At 40.5% G+C, this 23,849-nt stretch overlaps 1 protein-coding gene across 8 annotated transcripts in view; it reads right to left on the bottom strand.

The window, feature by feature from the left end:
• Positions 1-23,849, bottom strand: part of LOC126277663 (serine/threonine-protein phosphatase 6 regulatory subunit 3) — a 174,271-nt gene that overhangs the window by 147,109 nt on the left and 3,313 nt on the right. For all 8 annotated transcript variants that reach the window (XM_049977381.1, XM_049977377.1, XM_049977376.1 and 5 more), the window contains exons 2-3: positions 13,033-13,117; positions 9,722-9,801 (exon numbers count right to left, since the gene is read on the bottom strand). In XM_049977381.1, coding sequence (XP_049833338.1) covers positions 9,722-9,801; positions 13,033-13,092 — 140 coding nt within the window. In that variant the 5' untranslated portion in view covers positions 13,093-13,117. The remainder of the gene's footprint in view (positions 1-9,721; positions 9,802-13,032; positions 13,118-23,849) is intronic.

Here is a 23,849-nt window from a genome sequence, read left to right as displayed (position 1 = left end):
CATTCCCTGTAATGCCTCTGCAGGGCTGGCAACCATGCTGGTTGGACCCTACATTAATATGGTGTCCTGGTCAGAGGAGCCCAGATTTCAGTTGGTATGGGCTGATGGTAGGGTTCAAGAGTGATGCAGACCCCACAAAGCCATGGACCCAAGTTATCAACAAGGCACTGTGCAAGCTGGTGGTGGCTCCATAATGGTGTGGGCTGTGTTTACATGGAATGGACTAGGTACTCCTGTTTGGCAGAACCAATCTTTGACTGGAAACTGTTATGTTCAGCCACTTGGAGATCATTCGCAGCCATTCATTCATGGACTTCTTATTCCTAAGCAGTGATGAAATTTTTGTTGATGACAATGCACCACGTCACTGGGTCACAACTGTTTGCGATTGGTTTGGAGAACATTCTGGAAAATTCAAATGAATGATCAGGCCACCCACATCGCCCAACATGAATCCCATTAGTATTTGCTAAAGTTATTGAAAATGCTGTGTATGCAAGGATAAGTGATCATTTTATACAACACGATTTGCACAGTTCAACTTTAGAAGTCATTTAACAACTGAAAATGCTGTACTCTTTTTCCTCTGTGAGGTACTGGCTGGGTTAAACAAAAGGTTTCTAGCGCTGGACATATTTTTTGATTTAACTAAGGCATTTGATTGTGTTGATCACAAAATATTGCTTGAGAAGTTGGACCTTTACAGAATACGGGGAGCAGCTCACAATTGGTTAGCCTCTTACTTTAGCAACAGACTGAGGTACAGTCAAGTGGGGAAAGGGGGGGGGGCATCAGTGTTTGGGGCCGCTCCTGTTCCTTATTTATATAAATGATATGCCCTCTAGTATTACAGGTAACCTTATAATATTTCTGTTTGCTGACTACACTAGCTTGGTTGGTAGTAAAGGATGGTGTGTGCAACATTGGCTCGGTTTCAAATAGTGCACTTCGTGACCTAAGTTATGGCTTGTAGAAAATAAACTAATGCTAAATCACAGTAAGACTAGTTTTTACAGTTTTTAACACACAGTTCAACAAAACCCAACATTTTAATTTCACAGAATTGGCATATGATTAGTGAAACTGAACAATTGAAATTCCTAAGTGTTCAGGTAGATAGTAAACTGTCATGGAAAGCCCACGTTCAGGATCTTGTTCAAAGACTTAATGGTGGCATTTTTACTATTTGAATGGTATCTGAAATGAGTGATCGCTGGACATGAAAATTAGTGTACTTTGCTTATTTTCATTCGCGTATGTCCTATGGTATGATATTTTGGGGTAACTCTTCCAATTCCAAAAGGATATTTTTGGCTCAGAAATGGGCGGTTCGGCCAATAAGTTGTGCAAGTTCATGAACCACTTGTTGACCCGTATTCAAGAGTCTGGGTATTTTGACATTGGCCTCTTACTATAATTTCTTTCTAACAATATTAGCTTATTCCCAAGAAAAAGCAGCTTTCACTCAGTTAATACTCAGCAGATATCAGAACTGCATTTGGATCGGACTTCCTTAACTCTTGTGCAGAAAGGTGTGCAGTACATTGCTGCATCCATTTTCAATAAGCTATCGCACAAATTAAAAAATCTTAGGAGTAATCCATACGTTTTTAAATCGAAACTGAAGAGTTTCCCCACGAGTCAATCCTTATATGCTGTTGAGGAGTCCCTTGAAAAATTAAGCTGATTCTTGTTGTATTGATGATTGTGTTTAAACTTATGGCCTGACTTTTTTCGGGTTTATAAACATTACATTTTTATCTGTTATTACTTTTATGTTGTAATTTCATGTACTGCACGTTCTATGACCTTGGAGAATTGCTCCTCAATTTGGTCCTATGGAACTTGGCGTGTAAATAAATAAATAAATGGATGGGACATAATAGAGAGGTTGGTTTGTGCACAAAATCTTGCACTGGTAACACTTTCGCAATTATGGACAGCTACAGAGGTAGTGCGTCTCAGTATTTCTACAGGGGACTTCCCAACTACTTGTTGAATCCATGCCACGTTGAGTTGTTGCACTATACCAGGCAAAAGGAGGTCCAACAAGATATTAGGAGGTATCTCATGACTTTTGTCATCTCTGTGTATTTTTGGATCATTTTAAATTTGGCACAAGTAACTGAGAAAAGAAGGGAATTTAGATTGCCAACTTACGGTCTCTTTGTCGACTATGAAAAGCCATTTGAGAAGGTCCAGAGGAAAATGCTATGGGAATCAATAAGGAATTGAGAGTTCCAGTGCATCTGATTATAGCTACTGAGTCATTATACAAAAATAATACAGTATCCGCACTGTGAGGAATGGGACAGAATCTGCTGACAGCAATCGATGGTCCAGCTGTTCCCCACTCTTTTTAACGTTTACATTGGAAATATTATTTGTAAATTGTTGATTTTATTAAATGATACATTATGAAGTGATAACTTTTAATTTTATGACTATGCTATCTGCCAATGATCATATTATAATAGGAGAATCTGGAGAAAAGGTTCAAATTTCAGTACACAAATTGTGAAACTGCTGCTATATACAGAATGAGAATATCGACAGATAAAACAAAATTGATTGCATTTCAAAGATTGAAACCCATAAGAGCCAAAAATGGTACAGAAGGAGATACAATTAAACAAGTAAAAGAGTTTGAATATGTAAATTGCAATTTTAAATATCCAAAGAAAGATGATGTAGAATTCGCCAGAGTCTGACATTTCTGTGGAACAATACAATGTACATTAAAACATACAACAGAGAGAAACAGTAATTAAACTCTGAAATGTCATGGTGTTTCCTCTGCTGCTGTGTGGTAGCAAATGTTGGACCCTAACATCTGATCAATCACGACGAATCAAATTGTCAGATATGAAGTTCGTTGCTGTGTAGCAGGATATTCACTGTCGGACCATAAAATAAATACTGATATTAGACAAGAACTTAATGTTGAACCTAATACAAATATAATTAAATACCAACTGACCTGGAAAGACCATGTCCAATGTATGTCTAATGAGAGAATGTCTAAAGCAGCAATACAACACAACCCAATAGTGAGATAAATGTTTCAAGTCCCTGAAAGACATGGGATAAACAACTGTGAGGCAGAACAAGCCAAAAGGCTTAATCCTTGAAGATGACGACGATGATTATTTCAGTCCAAACGTCAAGATGAAATTCCATTGCACTGATATTGGAAAAAGATTTGAATGATTTGCAAATCAATTTCCACCCTAAGTACCATGCAACCTGAACACACATTTTGAAAGTACAGTCACCGAATTACAAAGTACAAGCCGTAAAGTGTTGTTTTCGTTATTGTCAAGTTTGTCACTTCTGTGGAGTTATTGCCTGCAATGAAACGTTCTGACGTGGCGAAGAAGTATGATTTGGAGCAGTCCCATTGAGCAGCATACTTAAAAAAGGAAGCATTGTTAAATGCTGAAGCTAGAGGTTCACCTGGATGCAAAAGGAAGACTATCCACATGACAGCATTCCATGATGTGGAAAATATTACTTTCAAATTATTTTGAGGAATGGTAAGTGGCAGCATTCAGTTAATTGGAAACATAGTGCAGGAGAAGGCTCGTGAAATCTCCCTGAATATTGGTATTTAAAATATCAGTGTGTTGAATGGTTGGCAAGACAAATTTTGAAAAATGTCCTAATTTTTCATTTCAGCATGTAAGTGGACGGTGTGAGGCTATGGATTCAGAAAATGTAAACCACTGGAAGAACATGTCGATGCCACAATTAATAAAGGGTTATAATCCCAAAGGGATTTTCAATGCACATGAGGCCGACATCTTTTACAACTTACTTCCTGTGCTGTTGTGAGTAAATAGCGATGTTAGTGAGAAGTTACCTCCACTGATAATAGGAAAATTTAACATCGCAAATCTTCACACAATTTCTCACGTGTTTAGATGCCAAGATGGATGCTGCAGGTAGGAACATAATATTTATTGACCGATCCCAAGTGCATCCCAAAGAGGGGGAGAGAGAGGGGGGGGGGGGGGTGAGGAGGACACAAGAAGCAGACTAGCTCAGTCAATCAGGGCCGGCTTCATTAAGAAATTTCTACTAGTACTAGACCCTAATCTGAAGAAAAAATTTCTAAGGATGTATATCTGATGCCAAGCACAGGGTGGAAATGAATCATGCACTGTGGAAGACCTGGAAAAGAAGAGAATCAATGTTTTTGCTACGTGCTGTTAGTGAAGGATGTTGAAAATTGGATGGACTGATATAATATTGAAAGAGGCAACTCACCACAGAAATGGTGAGCAATTTAATAGGTCTATGTGGATAACACTGACTACAATAGACAGGAGGACAGGACGTATTCAGATATATGGGAATAACTGTCATGATACTGAAGGGCAACAAACGAAGACAGAAACTGGAGCAAATAATTCAGGAGACTGGGTGTTAGTGGTACATTGAGTTAAAGAGGAAGTCAAAACAGGCTGCATCAAGTCAATCAGAAGACTGATGACAAAAAAATCTGGTTCCAATGAATCATGGGAGAATCCAGGTCAGCAACTTTTTCCCTTAACATTCTTGGAAACTTTCACACACCCCACAAATCTAGATCTGTAATGCCAGATTGGGATCTGAATCCACCTCTACCCTTATGAAATTCCAATGTCGGCATTACACCACTTCAGTCACTACCAAGGAGAACATATATGGCAAATAATGGATTACTCGTGGTCATTAGTTTGATTGCCTGAGCAGTAACATACTGATTACACGATGACAATGATTACATTCTTCTAAATATTACGTGTATGATCTATGCAAACATAAGAAATTATTTTTGTTGTTACTCTCTCACTGTGCCTTTCAAGAGAAACACAGCAGTTTCAGTTCTTCACTTTCTGTTCTTTTTTTCCCTTCTAATATTCCTTATTCACATTGTATATGCGGACAAGAAAAAAAAAAATCCCAGATTTTTCCCGGTTAAAAGTACACTTTCTCCCAAGTGAAAATACACTTTTTCCGTGTTAAGTGACAGTACACTTTTCCTCGGACAGTAAAACTTGTCAATCCTTTGAATGGTTATGGTTTTATACACTGGTGTAGAATTTCCCGGCCCTTTAGAAAAAGAAAAAAAACCCTCATTTTGGAAAGATCTAAAATATGCAGCAATGTCACGTGATCCCATCAGCCGATGACAGTGGATATTCAGAGCATATGACACGTGATGTAGGCAGCCAATAGAAACGTCACTGTTAAGTAGCGCAAATACACAAATTGGAAAAGTTAATGGGTTAAATTAATATACATAGTGTTGCTAAAAGAAAAGCAAAGCTTTCACATATAATATTGATTTCAAAGATTAATAAGCTGCTTTCAAGTATAATATTTATTTTTTTGCACGTTACACTTTAAGATACATTACACAAATGTGATAGTAAACATTTTAATACCGACATAAATGGGCTCGAAATTTTTCTTAATGATTATCCTCAAAGAGTTGATTTTTAAATGAGAGGTAAATGCTCTGTGATTTAAGAAATTCATTGTACATTCTTGTACGTAGTTCAGCTTGCATAAAAGGAAATTTACTTTGTAATTAACGTTTTTCAAACAAACATTCACAATATTTTCCTGCAACCTGTTAGAAACAGGTTCGTTTTAGCAGCTGCCAGAGAGTGCCAGGTAACAGGCGTCACTGCGCTTGCGCGGCTAGGATGGCACAGGAAGCCCGTATGCTCATACGTGTAAAACATTAAAAGATCTTACATTATGTCATAAAAGAAACGAGACATCAGAGGATACTCCAAGAGCATCTGAGTTTCGTGAACCATACTAAAATTCATAATTCGGCTCACAGTGCACATTCGTATGTCCAGATTTGGATGTAAATTTTCTTGGAGAACCAGTAATGTATTACCTCAAGTTTGGTTCTTTATTATGGCATAATGCCATACATGCTAGAAGATGAAAAGATGCACTTTGGAAATGCAGCAAACAGTTGAAACTAACCAATAGTGTGGAATTAAACATTTCGTTTCAAATAAATTGACTGCCTCAGCGGGAAAGATTAATACAAGCCAAATTTCTTTAGCAAACCGAAAAAATAACTTCATTGTTCCGCAAGGCACTTAATGCTTGACTGTCAGAAATGTGGAAATAAAATCTGAAACTAGTAATATATTTTAGCCTTCCGTAATTATTTGATTTTATTTTTAATTCACTTGACAGCTCCCAGCCACAGAAATCCGTTATGTTTTCATTTGACATGAGTGCAATAAACGAAGAGTAAACAGCAAAATCACTAAATGTAAACACGTGTCACCTAGAGACTATCCACCTTCCCACTGCAACTCAGACTGCTCTGTACATCATCATAGGATCGAACTAGATAGTGGCTGTCCCGCCCCCCCCCCCCCCTTTTTCCTTCCTTCCTCTCTCGAGCATTTGAGGTAGGGCGTCAAAAATTTCGGGGAGGGGGAGGGGGGGGGGAATAGACTATTCAAAAATATCTTGATTTTGTAGTACACATCTTTCTGAAGAGTCTGATACATAAAACATGTGTCCGAGGAAATGTAAGACATGTTATTTGGTCTTAAGTGCGCCTAAGTATGGTGCCACGTCTCTTCAAACAGCATTCTTCTAGCGCACGTCATTGTATTGTACTCTGTGGAATTCAAATGCATAATATTTTGTAATGGATGCCATCAAACTATATTCAGGACAGTGGAAATTAAAATGTCCTGTGGTGTCTCTCCTGCTCCCAGTTGCCCAGTTTCACATCCAGCCCCCCCCCCTTTTTTTTAAAAAAAAAAAACACCACTTCGCAATTAATATTGGATGGGATTATTTGTAACACGAAGAACAAGAACTCTTCAGAAAATTTGCACTCTTTATTGCCTGTCAGCTAATAACTTGCTTTTGTGTTTAACATAAAATTAGATATAGAATTCATGAAATCAATAAAGAAAAGTGACAAGCAAACAGTACACATTTCTTCAATCCTTAAGTCCTAGCATTTTTTTCCTTCTAAGCTTGCTACAGCTTTACCTGGTGTCCTTTTCTTTTTGCAAAAGGATCTATTACCTCAAAATTCATCAAAAGTTTTGCCACATGAAAAAACGAAATGTCGTTTTCTAATACTGAAAAGCTTTTAATACAAACAGTACCCCATACTGGTGTTGTTTCTCAATCTGATTATGTGTATTTTGTCATTGTCTGTTAGATAAAATGAAATACGCCTGTCTAATAGTGCAGCAATTGTAACACACACCAAAGAAACAGACTGTTTTAGCACAAATGGTCACTATTTTTTTAACATGACAGAATAGAATTCAGGAAGTACCAATATCAAATGCCTGTTAGGCCTACTACAAGCAATAAGCTTTATATTTGGAAACAGCTTCACATTTCATTCATACGCTCCAGCTTCTCAAGCACGAGATCGAAAAGTAGTAATACAAAATTTTTATGTAAATTTGGAATCATCATATTCTTCTATAATTTGTGTGATGTCCCTGTTTCTTCTCCTTCCTCGTTCTAACAAACAATCTTGTCATCACTAACTCTGTAACTATTCCTGCCAGTGTCAAAACTACTACTCTGTATAATTTCACGAACCCTACCACAATCAACTGTTTAGTTATCCCACGTTTATTCTAGGGTTAGATGTTATTACGTGTTCATACAACGCTTTTTCCGCGCTACTCCCAGAATAGAACTTAAGGTGGCTGTTCCGGGATCTGTACAACTGCCTGTTACTAGGGTAGCAGTCTTGCCAAATATTTTCTATCAAAATTTCATTTTCTTGGATACACTGAGAAGGTAATACATAGTCTTTCTTACATGCTATTCCTGTTAGTAGTTTATTTCCATGCTGGTAGTCTGAATCTATGGATTTAGCTGGTAATTATAACAATGCTGATCATTCACAAACCCAGTCAATCACATAAACAAACAGCAATTGACATTTACCCTATCAGCTTTATTCCGCTCAGCTTGTATAGCCCCCTTCTGTCTGCAGGAAAGTTTATTTCTAGCAACGGGGATTTCCTTAGCATAGACATGACATACACTATACACGCATTCAAAAATCAACTTATGATCTATTCAGAAATAAACTTAGAATATGTTCACAAATCAACAGGGGTGTGTTTCAACATCATATGAATAATCGATAGACCAATGTGTGCTGGATACTAGCTACTTTGTGGAACAAGGCTTTTTCCTCAAGAATATGAATTCTTGCTGGCCGGGGCAGATATCCTGGTTTGCCCCCATTGAATTTGGCAGCTTGCACGTGCCAGTAAAATTTTTCCGGGTAGCACCTTGCTGCTTGCTGCTACTGCTTACACAGCTAACAGCCACACTTCTGTAGCCAGAAATGGGTGAAGGTACTTCACACACGTGACTCAACTGCGCCTGCGCCCGCTCGCAACTGCTCAAACGCACCTAATGTAAACAGTTGTGACATCATGCTCATCGGAGGCAATTTGTTGTTATGAAGCACTGCACAGTCTTCCTAATGCCTTTGACACATTTTGCTGTTGGCAGAGGCTTGTGCGAGTTCTGTGTTTTGTTTTTGTATAGCGTGCATTTCCTTTGCAACTTCAGTTTTTTTTTCTTCTCTCGCTCATGTTTCATTGCTGCAATATTATTCTGCAGTAGCAGGATACAGTAATATCCTTTGTTAGAGTACTGTTTTTTACCAGTCAAAATTACAAAAATTTAACTGAAAACTAAGACAAAAAATTTTGCGGAATCCTAAAAAATTCCAGGGTTTTTTTTCCGGTTTTCTCCCAGATGAAAAAATTCCCGGGTTTTTCACAGATCTCCCGGTTGTCCCGAGTTGTATACACCCTGTTATTGTTTCCTCTTTCCTCTCAAGTCACTTCATATCTGCTGATTTCCTGTCTGGAATACTTTTATTCAAAAATGGTCCAAATAGCTCTGAGCACTATGGGACTTAACATCTCTGGTCATCAGTCCCCTAGAACTTAAAACTACTTAAACCTAACCAAGCTAAGGGCACCACACACATCCATACCCGAAGCAGGATTCGAACCTGCGACCATAGCAGTCCCGCGCTTACGGACTGCAGCCACTAATCCAAAGTATATCACATCATCTCTTTCATGTGCACTCTTTTATATTTTCTATTTTCTGAAATGTTTTAACATGACAGTACTTATCAGTTTCCAACTGCATTAAGTTTAGTTGATACAATCTCTCCTTATAATTCTTCTTTCCCACATTTCTAGTTTATTGACAATCTGATTAACCTTACTGCATTCTAAACCCTGACAAAGTTTTTGACAATGATTTTTTGTTGTAAATATTCCTCTTGGTAGAACAGATTTCCCCTATTGCATATCTTTTCTTCCACAACAGATTTTTAAAGCAATTTTTTACATTATCTCTCACTTTTTTTTCAATTTGCCAATATTTATTTTTAGAAAATTTTGGAGAGCATCTGTTCAGAGCAATTTGATGTTTTATACAGAGATTCGTAAAGCTGAGTTTTTGGCTACTTCTTTCAGGAAATTAACTTGCATCACATTCAGCTGTTAAGATTTTCAGGAAGTATAGTGAAATTAGCAACAAATGCTGATGGAGCAGGAGCAGTAGTCGTAGTAGTAGTAGTAGTAGTAGTAGTAGTGGCAGCACCACCAGCAGCAGCAGCATTTCAGCATCTCAACAACAAGCACTATATGTGAAAATATATCTTTTGCAGAATACTTACAATTCTATCAGCTTTTTGTTTTGAATTTTGCATTCTTGAATTACATCCTCTTCATCCAATAATTCATATACTGAGACATCCTGAGAAAAAAAAGAACAGTCCACAAGTTTTACAAACACGCAGAGACAAAAAAAACAAACACATTAATTACTGCATCCTTAAGTTAATTTACATCCTGCATTTACTGTCATAAGATTTATGATCACTTTCTATTTTTTCCTCACAGTTTATCAAGATAGATCCAATGTTGTTCCTGTACCATATTATGCTGCCATATTGTAAAATTTGAATAATATGGTAACTATGTTTCCTTCCTACACATAATATTTTTATGCACAGTGCTGTTTAAGACTCTGTGAATCTAGTCACAATATATGCAAAGTAAGAAAACTTGATATCCACATCAGAATCATTTTACTATGGTATTAAAACTATTAAACTTTGTTAATTTTTAAAGCCTGTATCAACTGAAACAGTCTGTAACATTTGTCTCTGACATACTCCCTGTTGGCTTCATCTCAAAATCATTGGTTGAGGTTAAATAAATAAATAAATAAATAAATAAATAAATAAAAGGTCCCCCGAAGATCCGAGACTGCAGCCAACACACAATACATCAACCAAGTGCCCACGAAAAACTCAGAAATTTTATGTCTCTGATCCTTAAGAAGTTGCTTATCTGTAACAAAGAGCTAACATACCGTACCTTTGATTTCTGTACATGTAACTTTTGTGTCATGTGTAACTAATAAAGGACTATCATTTGCGTTGCCTTCCAAATATTAAGTCTGTATGAGCACAAGAATCTCAGAGGGATACCAATAATATGCTTTCCATATCCTACATGCGTAATCAAATGTTTACAATCTGTCATTTTCAGAACTGAAGAACTGTCATCCAAGTACGCAATTTTTTTGTTACACATATTCCACTAGACTTGTGTAAGAGTGTTCTTAAAATTAACACCCACCAGCACTGACAACAATACTACAGGAATTGCTTAGGAACAGCAATAATTTGGATGTATGTATGCACCAAAGATTTGTGCTATTGTCGCATCAAAACACTGCACACGTATAAAAATATTTTTCAACTGGTATTAGTACTTGTTTCTACATTTGAATGTATGTGTGAATTCCTAAGGGACCAAACTGCTGCGGTCTCTGGCCCCTAGACTTGACACACTACTTAAACTAACCGCACGGCCACTCTGGCACATTTTGAATATTGAAATGCCTCCGCGTTAAGAATCTTTTACTAACCATCCTACACTAAAATTAAAAAATGGCTCTGAGCACTATGCGACTTAACTTCTGAGGTCATCAGTTGCCTAGAACTTAGAACTAATTAAACCTAACTAACCTAAGGACATCACACACATACATGCCCGAGGCAGGATTCGAACCTGCGACCGCAGTGGTCGCTAGGTTCCAGACTGTAGCACCTAGAACTGCACGACCAATCCGGCCAGCACTAAAATTCAGCAATAGAATAAGCAAAAAATGTTAGCTACATTATGCTCTTTAACACCACTACTAGATGAATCTACATTATTTCCACTGTAAATGCCTTGCAGTAAATACAGATGACACAGTTGAATCCACAGTTTTGTATTATAAATATTAAATTTGTATCTGTTGCTTTGTTTTGGTCATTAGTTTACTGACTAGTTTGACATGGCCTACCACAAAGACCTCTCCTGCGCCAACCTCTTCATTTCACAATAGCAATTGCACCCTATGTCCTCTATTCTTTGTTGGGCGTATTCCAATCTTGCCTTTCTCTACTGTTTTTACCCCCTACAGCTCCCACTAATACTATGGAAGTTATTCCCGATGCCGTAACAGATGTCCTGTAATTTTATACCTCCTTGTCCATGTTTTCCATATGCTCCTTTCCTAATCGGTTCTGCATAGAACCTTCTCATTCCTTGCCTTATCGGTCTACCTAATTTTCAACTTTCTTCTGTAGCACCACATCTCAAAAGCGTCAATTCTTTTCTGTTCCAGTTATCCTACAGTCCATGTCTCACTACAGTATGATGTGTTCCAAATTAACACTCTCAGAAATTTCTTCCTCAAGTCAAGACCTATGTTGATACTAGCAAACTTCTCTTGGCCAGAAATGCCTTTTTCACTAGTGCGAGTCTGCTCTTTACATTCTCCTTGTTTTGTTCATCATGGACTATTTTGCCACCTAGGTAGTGGAATTCTTCAACTTCGTCATCCCCACTGTAATGCTAAGTTACTGTTGCCAATTCTGCTACTTATCATCACTTCTGTCTTTATTTGATAAACTCTCAGTCCATATTCTGTACTCATTACACTGTCGATTCCATTCAACACACCCTGCAATCCTCCTCCATTTTCGCCGAAGATAGCAATGACATCAGCGAATCATATTGATATCTTTTCACCCTGAATTTCAATCCCATTCTTGAAACTTTCTTTCATTTCCCCTCAATCTCCTTCCATGTACTGACTGAACAGCGGGGTGAAAGACTACATGCCACTCTTACACCCTGTTCAATCCGAGCACTTCATTCTTGATCTTCCAGTCTTATTGTTCCCTTTTGGTTCTTGTACATATAGTCCATTACCCTCCTTTCTCTGTAGCTTATCCTATTTTTATCACATTTCCAACATCTTGCACCAGTTTAAATTGACAACTGTTTTCCAAAGTCAACAAATCCTATGAATGTGACTATTTTTCTTCACTCCTGATTCCATTATGAACCACGACATCAGAACAGCCTCTCTGCTTCTTTCCTAAAGCCAAATTGATCGTTATCTAACAGATCCTCAATTTTCTTTTACATTTTTCTTTCTTTTCCATTATTCTTGTCAGCAACTTGGACGCATGAGCCGTTAAGCTGACCCCGTGATAATTCTTGCACTTGTTAGCTCTTGTTATCTTTGGAGTTGTGTGGATGATGTTTTCCCAAAAGTGTGAAGGTGTATCACCGGTCTCTGTTGTCTTTTCAAATGTACCATAGAGGTAACAAGGAGATCCATAAGCACTGCTAGAATATGCTGTCTCCTATTTGAATTACTTTTCTTAATGTACTTACATTCTTGTCTTTGAATTAAACCAAACACATAACACATAGTAATGCAAAATGCACTCTTGCAGGTTACCACTTTCTTCCACAGACCACTTCACTTCAAATATCAAAGTGACTACATAATCCTACGATGAATGACATTTTCCCCATTCAGTAACATTTTAATGTAAGCACTATAGAACAGGTAACAGCACGTATATATATACATATTTAAAGAAAGAGGAAGAAGTTGTCACTATATGCTTACCTTATTATTCAATAAAACATCAATATGAGGAGATGTCGACTGATTGAACTTCCAGTACATTCTTGAATTTGTGTTTCGTAAGTATCTGAAAATGAGAACTTCCATCATTTTCAATTGTGTAAATGTATTATGAAAATAAAGTATTTCTGTAAATCATTTCTGCCATGCATCTTCAAAGAAGAAATGATTTACACTAATAAAATCCTGTGAAGAAAAAATATGGCCTCTCATTTACACTTTCTGATGGGCTAAGAGTATACAAAATTAAACACGAGAAATGTAATACATGACAACTAAACAAATCCCATACACCTCGCACAGCAAAAAAAAAAGAAAAAAAAATTTACCTGTCATCTACTTAACAGAAATTTAGTGTGATTTAAAAGAAACTTGGGGGATGCACATGCAAAAAAAAATTTATGTTCTCCAAAAATTTAAAACTCTGTAAAACTTATGACCTCATTCTAACAACCAGCAGTTTAAAAGCTAAAACATATTTATGTCATGCCATGAGAATTAATTGCTCTCGTATCTCAAAAACAGTCATAGGAGAAAGAAATTGCAATGAACCTATGAAAGTTGCAATGCCACATTCTGAATACTACAAAAAGATATCTTTAGAGAAATGGATTTGTTTTCAACATTGAAGATAATGTTCTGATAACTTTTCTTTTGACGTTTGTAGCTTTGGAACTAATGCCATAGTTAAAAATCAGTTTTTCATTCCAATATTCTCTTAGCAAGATTCCTTCTCTTAAATATTAAGAGATAACCAAGATGTTACTTGTTTCATATCCTGTTTGCGCAACAAACATAAGACATAATTTCCCCTGGATTATCATTTCATTAGCAAGTTTTTCAGACTGCTTTAGAGTAAAACTTCACTGGACTACAATACATGCTGTGACAATGAAAATTAGATTTGCACATCACTTTACAGTCTTACAAATGAGTTTACTGACTGCTTTTCTGGGCACTACCAGGTTTATACAGTAGTCAACATACCATCTAACAGGCCAATAAAAACGAAGATTTCAAACTTAACTGCAAACGAAATATAACCTATAATTAACTCTGTGAGTCCATTCTAATTTAATGAATGCAGACACACTAAATATAATGCTGCCCGATTGCTAAAGCTGACAGGGCCAGAAAGTTATCATTTTCTGTCTCTCTACTTCTTTCCAACCTTCAACTCCTATCAATCACCTCGCCAGTGCCTTCCTTCAGTGCATGTACAGTATAGATTCTCATTTACATACAGCTGCCACATGCTACATGCAAGAACATGAAAATTCTAGCAATGTAATAGGCTACACACTGAGTTCAATCTGGATTTTGCGAATATGAAAACCAGTCTCTCAATTTCAGAGCAATAGAAAGGTATACACTAAGAACTTCACCTAACTACCGTGGGTCCAACTACCCGAAGCAAGAATGTTTACACATCAAGCCTAACCCTAAACACATTCAGTTAAAAGTGTCAAGTCCAGTTGCTGAATTCATAAGCAGCCATTAGTTATGGCTGAGAGTAACAAATAAACACAGAAGTTTAATGTCACGTCAATGAAATAGTCAGAAATATGGCACTATGTCTCAAGAATTAACAGTGATTTTGTTCATCAAAAATAATAAAAAATACATCAGAGAAGAGGTATAATGGAAGGGAAACAGCTGCACTTGATCCAAGCAACAGACACAAACACACACACAAAATTCAAGCTTTCACAACCAACGGTTGCTTTTTCAGGAAAGAAGGAAGGAGAGGGAAAGACGAAAGGATGTGGGTTTTAAGGGAGAGGGTAAGGAGTCATTCCAATCCCGGGAGCAGAAAGACTTACCTTAAGGGGAAAAAAGGACAGGGACACACACACACACACACACACACACACACACACACACACACACACACACACACACACACAAGCAGACATTTGTGTATACATATACAATACTATCACAACCTCTATCTTTCCTTCTCAAGTCAATTCCCTGCCAAATGAAAGTTGTTGGGGAAATTACTTTCAAAGGCATAACAAACTAATTTTCTAGTTCACTAATACACTTACAACACACAAATGATTCTAATATCTTACGACTATCAACAAAAATTGTCTCACACCTAATTAAATTCATTTAGCACATTGCCCGAATACAGGTAGATCCTGTTATACACTGACCGATTATCTGCATGTTTGCATATATACAATTTTAGTTTTAGGTCCAGTGCTGCCATCTGTTAACAGTACAGAAGCACTAATACATCTCAATGAGCATCTTCTGTTGTGTTTTTTGAGACACGAACCGTCAGTTCAATTCCGTTCAGCAGTGAAGTTGCACATATCAGGTAAGAGAGTATGCTGTCACAGGAAAGCAGCACACATAATGACTGTAAGCATTACGAAGTTACAAGTTTTGGATTGTTATGAGAAAGATGAGCTTACTGTTGATATTCAGCCTGCTTTGGGACTTAGTGATTCCACTGTTAAGCACTATTCATGACAGTGCAAAATCAATTCGAAAAACTGCTCAATCTTCGACTAACTTATAGTGCGTTTAAAGTTAGTTGTGACTTTTGACATTTGGCTGACCAGAGGGGGATGAGACGCCGTTGCCCGGGTAACACCAATAGCAAGCTGTCTTTCCCTACCAAGCGGCCAGCGTTTCACCAGATAAAGCGCATCTGTTGCCACATCATCAATAAACAGTACCATGTGGTGACACACATTAGATGCATCAACGTTTGTCAGCTCTTATTGTGAAATCATATTTTCTCGCATTGAAAAGTTCTGTAGTTGTCAGGTATTGTAAACAAGTGTTTTGTGTTGGCATTGCATTAATATCAACAGTGCAGTACATATGACCAAGAGATTTGCAATGAAAATGTCGTCCAAGAACACGTTCAACGGCTGAGAAGAAACAATCTGCTGCAAAACATTCCTCAGAATTCGACAGATGTAATGGACAAAACACCATACCATGCAGTTGTGATGCGTGAAGCTCCAACAGTGCACTGGAGGAAAGCTGGTGTTTGTTCTGGGTACAAGGAATGTTCCACAAGATAAAAGTTTAACGTAGTGTATATATGGCGAAGTTAATGGAATATGTAGTGTTGTAGAAGTCAAAACTCCACACTACCAGGTCGACAAACTGGCTAATGGTAAAGAGCATAGTTCAATCAGGCTTCCTCTGTACCATGCTCATACAAATCCAACACAGTATATGGGTCTAGGTGAAATGTAATGCAGCAAAAAACAGCAGCAAGAAGTTTACCCTCACTAAGATCAAAATGCTGACAAAAGAAGTCACTGTAAATGTTGCACAACAGGACTGGTCTTGAGTTGTCAACCATACCAGGAAGGTAGTGATGAGCCATTCATGAAGGACTGTGAAGAGTTCTGAGAAATACGTAACTTCTCTTGTTGCTATGATAAAATCTTCTTGTTTCTCATTTCACCAGCTACTGGTTAGTTGGTTTAAAAGAGGGGGAAAGGGATCAAACTACGAGGCCATCGGTTCCTTGTTCCTATAAAACAATGCCACAAGTGAGAGAATAAAACAGGTGAGACATATAACACAAAACAGAAAGGAAGGAAAGACCACAAGAATGAAGGTAAGGCAACAAACACTAAAAGCAACAAAAGGACAAAAAAAAAAAAAAGACGGGCAAGAAACAGAAGAGAGTAAAATGAGGAAGCAGATAACAGTGGCTGGTCGACCACGAAAATAAAAAGGAAAAGCCAGCCACGCCGCAACACATTAAAACCTCCATCCTAAAAGCACTAGGGTGGAGGACACAGAGGGACAAAGGACATGTGCTAAAACTCTGACCAAATGATAAAACCCACCCTCACACATGAAACGTAAAACCAAATCAGCCGATGAAGCGTTGTCTGCTAAAATCAATGATAACGAGTCAGGCAGCCAAATAAGAACAGGGCAGAAGAATATTTGCCACTGCAACCAGGCGCCTCACCGACACTCAGGCAGGTCTTCACAGCGCAGAAGGTGGCCGTGGGTCGCCCAGGCATGGCCAATTCAGAGCCAACAGAGAACCACGAAATCCCTACGAGAGGAGCTCATTGAGGACTTCTACACATTCATGGTCCCCTTAATGGCTCGCAGTTTGTTGTGCGTACTGAGATTTTGCCATTCTGTCTCCCAAAGCTGACAAAACCTTGAGGCGTAATAATGAACACAGGTCAGTTATGGGGATGTCCATCTCCATAAGTGGTTTCAGTGCAGTCTGTTTGGCCAGCCTGTCAGCAAGTTCACTTCCTGGGATGCCAACATGACCAGGGGTCCAGACGAACACCACTGAACAACTGGACCTGGACTGTTCCAGGGCATAGATGGACTCCTGGATGGACACTACCAAGTGATGATGAGGGTAGCACTGGTCGATAGTGTCAGTATATAAAAGACTCCTCGTTGCATGAACGGAGATACTGAAGTGCACAAGAAATGGCCACCAGCTCTGCAGTAAATACACTACATCCAACGGGTAAGGTATGCTGTTCAGTATGGCCACCGTGAACGTAGGCAAAGCCAACGCAACCATCAGCCACCAAGCCGTTGAGTAAAACCACCTCACAGCCCTGGAACACGTCAAGAATCTAGAGGAAGCAATAGCGGGCAGCTGCAGGGTTAATGGAGTCCTTAGAGTCACGTCAAAGGTCTAGATGAAGCTGCGGCCGAGGCGTACACCATGGAGGCATACATGAACAGACCACAAGTAGAGGTGACAAAGGAAAGGACACATGAACCGCAATCATTAGCCCCGACCTGGGCCGCCGATGCAGGAGATGGACTGCCACAGGCGGGAAAAGGAGATGGTAATTCGGATGCTCAGGAGAACAACAAATGTGTGCAACGTAACTGGCGAGCAGTTGTGCACGTCTGATTTGCAATGGAGAGACCCCAGCCTCCACCAGTAAGATGGTCACTGGACTCTTCCTAAATGCTCCTGTCGTTAGTCGAACACCGCAGTAGTGCGCAGGGTTGAGTAAATGCAACGCAGAGGGCGCTGCCAAACCATAAAACACACTCCCATAATCAATTCAGGATTGAAAAAAGGCCTTTTTAGAGCTGCAGCAGCATAGAGCAATCTGCGCCCCAATTGGTGTTGCTCAGGCAACTGAGGGCACTGAGTTGCTGCCAGCAGTTAAGATGAAAAAGCCAAGTCAATAGAGCGCTGAAAACCAGTCCTAGGAATCAACATGTCTCCACTACAGTGAGTGGATTGTCATGAAGGTAAAGTTCTGGGTCCGGATGAATGGTGCAACGCCGACAGAAGTGCATCACACACGACTTTGCGGCTGAAAACTGGAAGATGCGAGCTAGAGCCCACGACTGCACCTTGTGCATGGCTCCCTGTAGGCGACGCTCAGCAACACCAGTACTGGAGCAGCAGTACGAAACGCAGAAGTCGTCTGCATACAGAGAAGGCGAGACAGAGGGCATGACAACTGCTGCTAGACCATTAATGGCCACACAAATACAGAGCCCTGTGAGACTCCATTCTCTTGGATATGGATGGAACTGTGGGAGGCACCAACTTGGAGATGGAAAGTACTGATCAACAGGAAGTTTTGGGTAAGAATCGGGAGCGCGCCCCAGAGACCCCACTCATACAATGTGGCAAGGATATGATGTTGCCAGGTCCTGTCATATGCTTTACCTAAGACAAAAAAGACAGCAACCAGGTTTTGGCATCTGGAAAAGGCTGTTCGGATGATAGACTTGAGGGACACAAGATTATCAGTGGTAGAGATATCCTGGCGGAAGCTGCCCTGACATGGAGCCAGTAGGCCACGTGACTCCGGAACCCAACCCAACCGCTGAAATATCATATGTTCCAGCAGCTCACAAAGAACTTGGTGAGGCTGATAGCTATCAACATCAAGTGGGTTGTTACCAAGTTTGAGCACCAGAATGACGGTGCTCTCCCGCCATTGCGATGAAAATACGCCATCGCACCAGATCCGGTTGAAGATGACGAGGGCTGTGTCGGGGCAATGTACAAGGGCACTTAGGTGCTCCCACTCTGTGAATGGGGCGTTATAGGATTCACTGTGGCATGTTGTGAAAGAGGACATTCCCTTCTAGCTACCGTTTGATAGTGCGTAAGGCTGGGGTGGTAATTCTCAGATGCAGAGGCTCGAGCAAAGTGCTTGGCAATTGCGTTTGCATTGGTAGATAACATGCCATGTGTGGTAACGCCGGGAACACATGTTGGGGTCCGGTGTCAGAAAAGTCGTTCGATCTATGCCCAGACATGGGAAGGTGACGTATGGCACCCAATGGTTGAGACATATCTCTCCTAACACCCCTGCTTCCGTTGTTTGATACGTTGGCAAACGCGAGCACGGAGCCGTTTAAAGGTTATGAAGTGGTCCAGGAAAGGATGCCACTTGTGCCACTGTAGAGCTCACTGATGCTCCTGATCGCCTTGCGCCGGAGGCGCCACAGAGAGCGAGGGATCGCGTTTTCTGCCGCAGAAATAATTGTTACCTGCTCAACCATCACAGAGGTGTTACCATATTGGAGAGATTCAACAGTGACAGCAGAGGTGAAAGTTTCCCAGTCCGCCTTGTTTAAAGCCCATGCGTCCGTGGGCCTGAAGCTGAGGCAGTGACAGGAGGGGGGGGGGGGGGGGAGGGGGGGGGGGAGTGGTTACTACCATACTACCACACAGGTCGTCATGTGCTCTCCAGTGGATAGACGGGAGATGTCCTAGGATGCAAATTGATAAATCAAACGCCGAGTAATTACCGTGAGCAGCACTGAAATGTGTGGTGACCACAGTGTTTAAGAGGCACAGGTCAAACTGAGACAGTAAAGTTTTGACATCTCTGCCTCGGCCAGTAAGAACAGTGCCACCCCACAAGGGGTTATGGGTGTCAAAATCTCCCAAAAGTAGGAAAGGTTTAAGGGAGTCAATAAGTGCAGCTAATACATTCAGGGGTACTGCACCATCTGGAGGAAGGTATACATTGCAGACAGTTATTTCCTGCTTCGTCCTTATTCTGACAGCTTCAAGAGGGGTTTGAAGAGGCACAGTTGCACTACAGACTGAATTTATGACCTAAACTCTACCTGACACTCAATTATAGTCACTATAGTTCCTGTAATATCCCTCATAACCATAGAGGGCAGAGGTAAGCATTGCTGGGAACCAGGTTCCCTGGAGGGCAATACAGAAAGCAGGCGTAAAGCCTAACAGGTGCCGTAGCTCAGCCAGGCGATGGAAAAAACCACCACAATTCCACTGGAGGATGACGTCATTGTGAGACTGGGAAGGCATGGAACATTCAATGAGGCAGTTTATGCCTCAGGGTCACCTGCTGCCACAGACTTATTGCCTGAGCTGTCTATATACATTGTGTCTGAGGGTCTGGCGAGATCTAGGTCCTCAGTGGACCCCAGAATCTCCACCTCATCAACACAGAGCTAGTAGGTAGCGCTGGTGTGGGTGACACCATAATTTCCTTGGTCTTAGGGGTTTTCTTTTTGGCTTTCTCTCACTGCTCCTTGGGTTTCCCTGGTTGGGAGGACTTCACTGGCTCAGTCTTTGGGACTGTGGATGAGTGTGAAGACCTACGACCAGCTGCTTTTGGGCTCTTCAACCACTGGCAGGTGTCATTTTTCATTTTTCCCACTAGCAGAAACCTGGGAAAGGAGTGACCCAAGAGACTCCTTCCTAGTGAAAGAAGCCGAAGAAGACTTATGCTTCTCCGGCTTAGAAGTGGGGACAGATGTCTCTGATGGTTGGGAGAACATTGCTCCTGAAGCAGGTGGTGCAGGAGCAACAGGAAGGGAAACGCCACCCCACCATCAAGGGGGCAGGTGTAGTCTTCCGGCTCCGAGAGGAAATTGGGGTTGGCGGAGCTGATGGTGCCAGAACTGCTGTAGCGGCGGCATAAGACGATGTCATACATACAGGATGCAGGCATTCAAATTTTTCTCTTAGGCTCATTGTAGGTCAAATGGTCCAGGGTCTTGTACTCCATGATTTTCCTTTGTTTCTGGAGAATCGTGCAGTCTGGAGAGCAAGGCGAATGGTGCTCTCCGCAGTTGACACAGACGGGAGGTAGGGTACATTAAGTATTGGGATGTGATGGGCATCCGCAATCTCAACATGTGACGCTGGAAGTACAGTGGGAAGACATATGGCCGAACTTTCAGCACTTAAAGCACGGTAGTAGGCCATCACCTTGACCTTCTCGGGCAACACATCACCTTCGAAGGGCAAGATGAAGGCACCGATGGTAACCTGATTATCCCTTGGACCCCAGTGGACACACCAGACGAAATGTACACCTAGCCGTTCTAAATTGGGGCGCAACTCCTCGTCAGACTGCAAAAGAAGTTTCCTTTGAAATATGACTCCCTGAACCATATTTCAGCTCTTATGGGGTATGATGGTTGCAAAAACATGCCCCAGTTTATCACAGGCTGGGCAGAGGATGCTGTTTTGATCAAGACTGACCCAGATCTCATTTTGGACAAGTCCTCCACCTCCCCAAACTTGTCCTCTAAATGCTCAACAAAAAACTGAGGCTTCATCGTCATGAAAGATTCCCTACCAGCTCTCATACAAGGTACCGAGTCGAATAAGATTCGCTGCCATCATTAGCCTGACATTCCTCTCATAGTGTGGCCAGGGAGGGGAACGATTTAGGGGCATACTTCTGTGTGTTGAATTGAGCTCGTGAATGCTTAGAGACTGCTGGTGTTTCACCACCAGCAAGAGATGATGGACTAAGCTTCATCGCATGTCATCCACCCTGATGCCACCCACTCCGACCAAGGGCCCTCCCCACAGGTGCCACTCAGCAGCAGCAAAGGCCACTTGGCAGGATGGCCATTGCTGGGAGTCCCAATGCCCCAAGGGGATGGGCATCTACCCCTTGGCATATGTGAGGAGTTAACGGCGCAGGCATCAGCAGAGTGATCCCTGTGTGGTCTGGGGGCTACGGCCAACAGGGTACATGGGGGCCCTACCACACCGGACTGGCTACCGTGCTGAATATCAGATGCAAAGAAGTCCATGTTCATTGTCAACACAGAAAGCGACACTGCATAGTGCATGGTGGAAAATGCACCCGGGAAGGTGTCCTCGCCCAAGAGATGGAGAATGGGCGGGACTGCAATGCAACAACAAGAAAGGGGGCTAAAGATCTCAATGCACGATGGACACAATGCACCATGTAAGGTGCCCTTCCCCAATTGGCTCAGTCTTCAGAAAAATTTTGAAAAATGGAGGTCAAACCCTACAGGGGACCATCACATAAAGGCCAAAACGTGGAAACTCCTTTTAGTCACCTCTTACGACAGGCAGGAATATCTCAGGCCTATTCTAATCTCCGGACCCACAGGGGGGACCAGCTGTTGATGGCCCTCAATAATTACATTATTTGCTCGAAAAAATCTGTATTCTCTTGAATGTTGCGGTAGATATGATAGTTTCGCATATTAATCGTATTGTAAAACACTCTTGTCTTTGTGCACGATCATTTGCCAAAATCTTGTTCCAATATCTTAAAACATACGAAAAATTTATAATATTTCAGTCCAGCTTTTTCACTGAGGCACGAGTTTGTGACGGAGCGATTTATGTACATTGCCTTTTTTTTCGAGAGTGGAGAATAATTGTATATACTACCTACATTTAATCCACAGCAACATCTAACACCCACCAAACACAAATTCATAGTGACACCTGTTTTTCGCTGCAAACCAAGAATTTCTTGCATTAGTTTACCTATTATCGAAACACTGCGATGACTACGGCCACTAACAGAATGATAGGCAGTTCATCATGAAGCTGACGATTTTAACTGTAAAATGTGTGAGAATGAGTGTTTACTACCGAACAGTTTCTATAAATTTGTTTCACAAAGATCACAGATCGGCCAGTTTGCTGTTCACGCAGTCCCACGATCCTGCCAGATTCCGCGCCAAATATGACTGGCATTATACTGTGGTCACCTGCTGACACGTGCAGCACACACTTCCCTCCACTTGCTCCATACCATACTGTCAAACACAACCAGTAGGACATCCATCTCTCTGGAGCTGCTATTTGAATAACAAGTGCTTGTATGCATATTTAATGAAAGAAGAGGATGACCCAGCATCTTTCTAGGCCAGCTCAGGTTGGTTTGATCATTTCAAGCATCATTTTGGCTTTCACGACATTAAAATAATAGGAGAGGCAGATGAAATTGACGCCAAGGAATTTATAGAAAGGTTTAAAGAAAGTGTGACAGCAAGAGGCTTCACTGGGAATCATCCTTGATAAAACAGGCTTATTTTGGAAACCAATGTGTAGCTGCAAGCAGAGTGACACTTCAAATGAATGTCAAATGCCCAGCAACAAACGCCTTGCATGTAAGGAAACCAATCATGAAAACAAAACTGAGTATAGGACCATCAGAGTCTTCCACTGTAGATAATCCAAAAGCAATTTAGGATGTAGATGCAAAAAATTGGTGTCTTATTGTGTGTTTCAGTGTCAAATTTTTATGTGTATAAATTTTACATTAAAATGCGTTTCCTAAATGGGACAATGGTTATATTTGCTAAAAACACTAAGAAACTCTGCTATTTTAAACCTAATACGCGAGTAAATGAGAACTGTATTTTACGTATAAAATTATTCTCGATTGATATAAATTCGCTCTGTGTGGCAATTCCACAGAAATTCCCAGTAACTGTAGCCACTGACAGCACTAAACATGTATGTTGAATGTCACTTATCTCTTCTCACATTGCTAATATTTTCATGACAGTGCCTGGAAGAAATTGTTTAA

Source organism: Schistocerca gregaria, chromosome 1 (assembly GCF_023897955.1).
Source record: "Schistocerca gregaria isolate iqSchGreg1 chromosome 1, iqSchGreg1.2, whole genome shotgun sequence".
Lineage (NCBI taxonomy): Eukaryota > Metazoa > Arthropoda > Insecta > Orthoptera > Acrididae > Schistocerca > Schistocerca gregaria.
The sequence above is the reverse complement of the archived record's forward strand: the minus strand, read 5'-3'. Positions and strand labels throughout refer to the sequence as shown.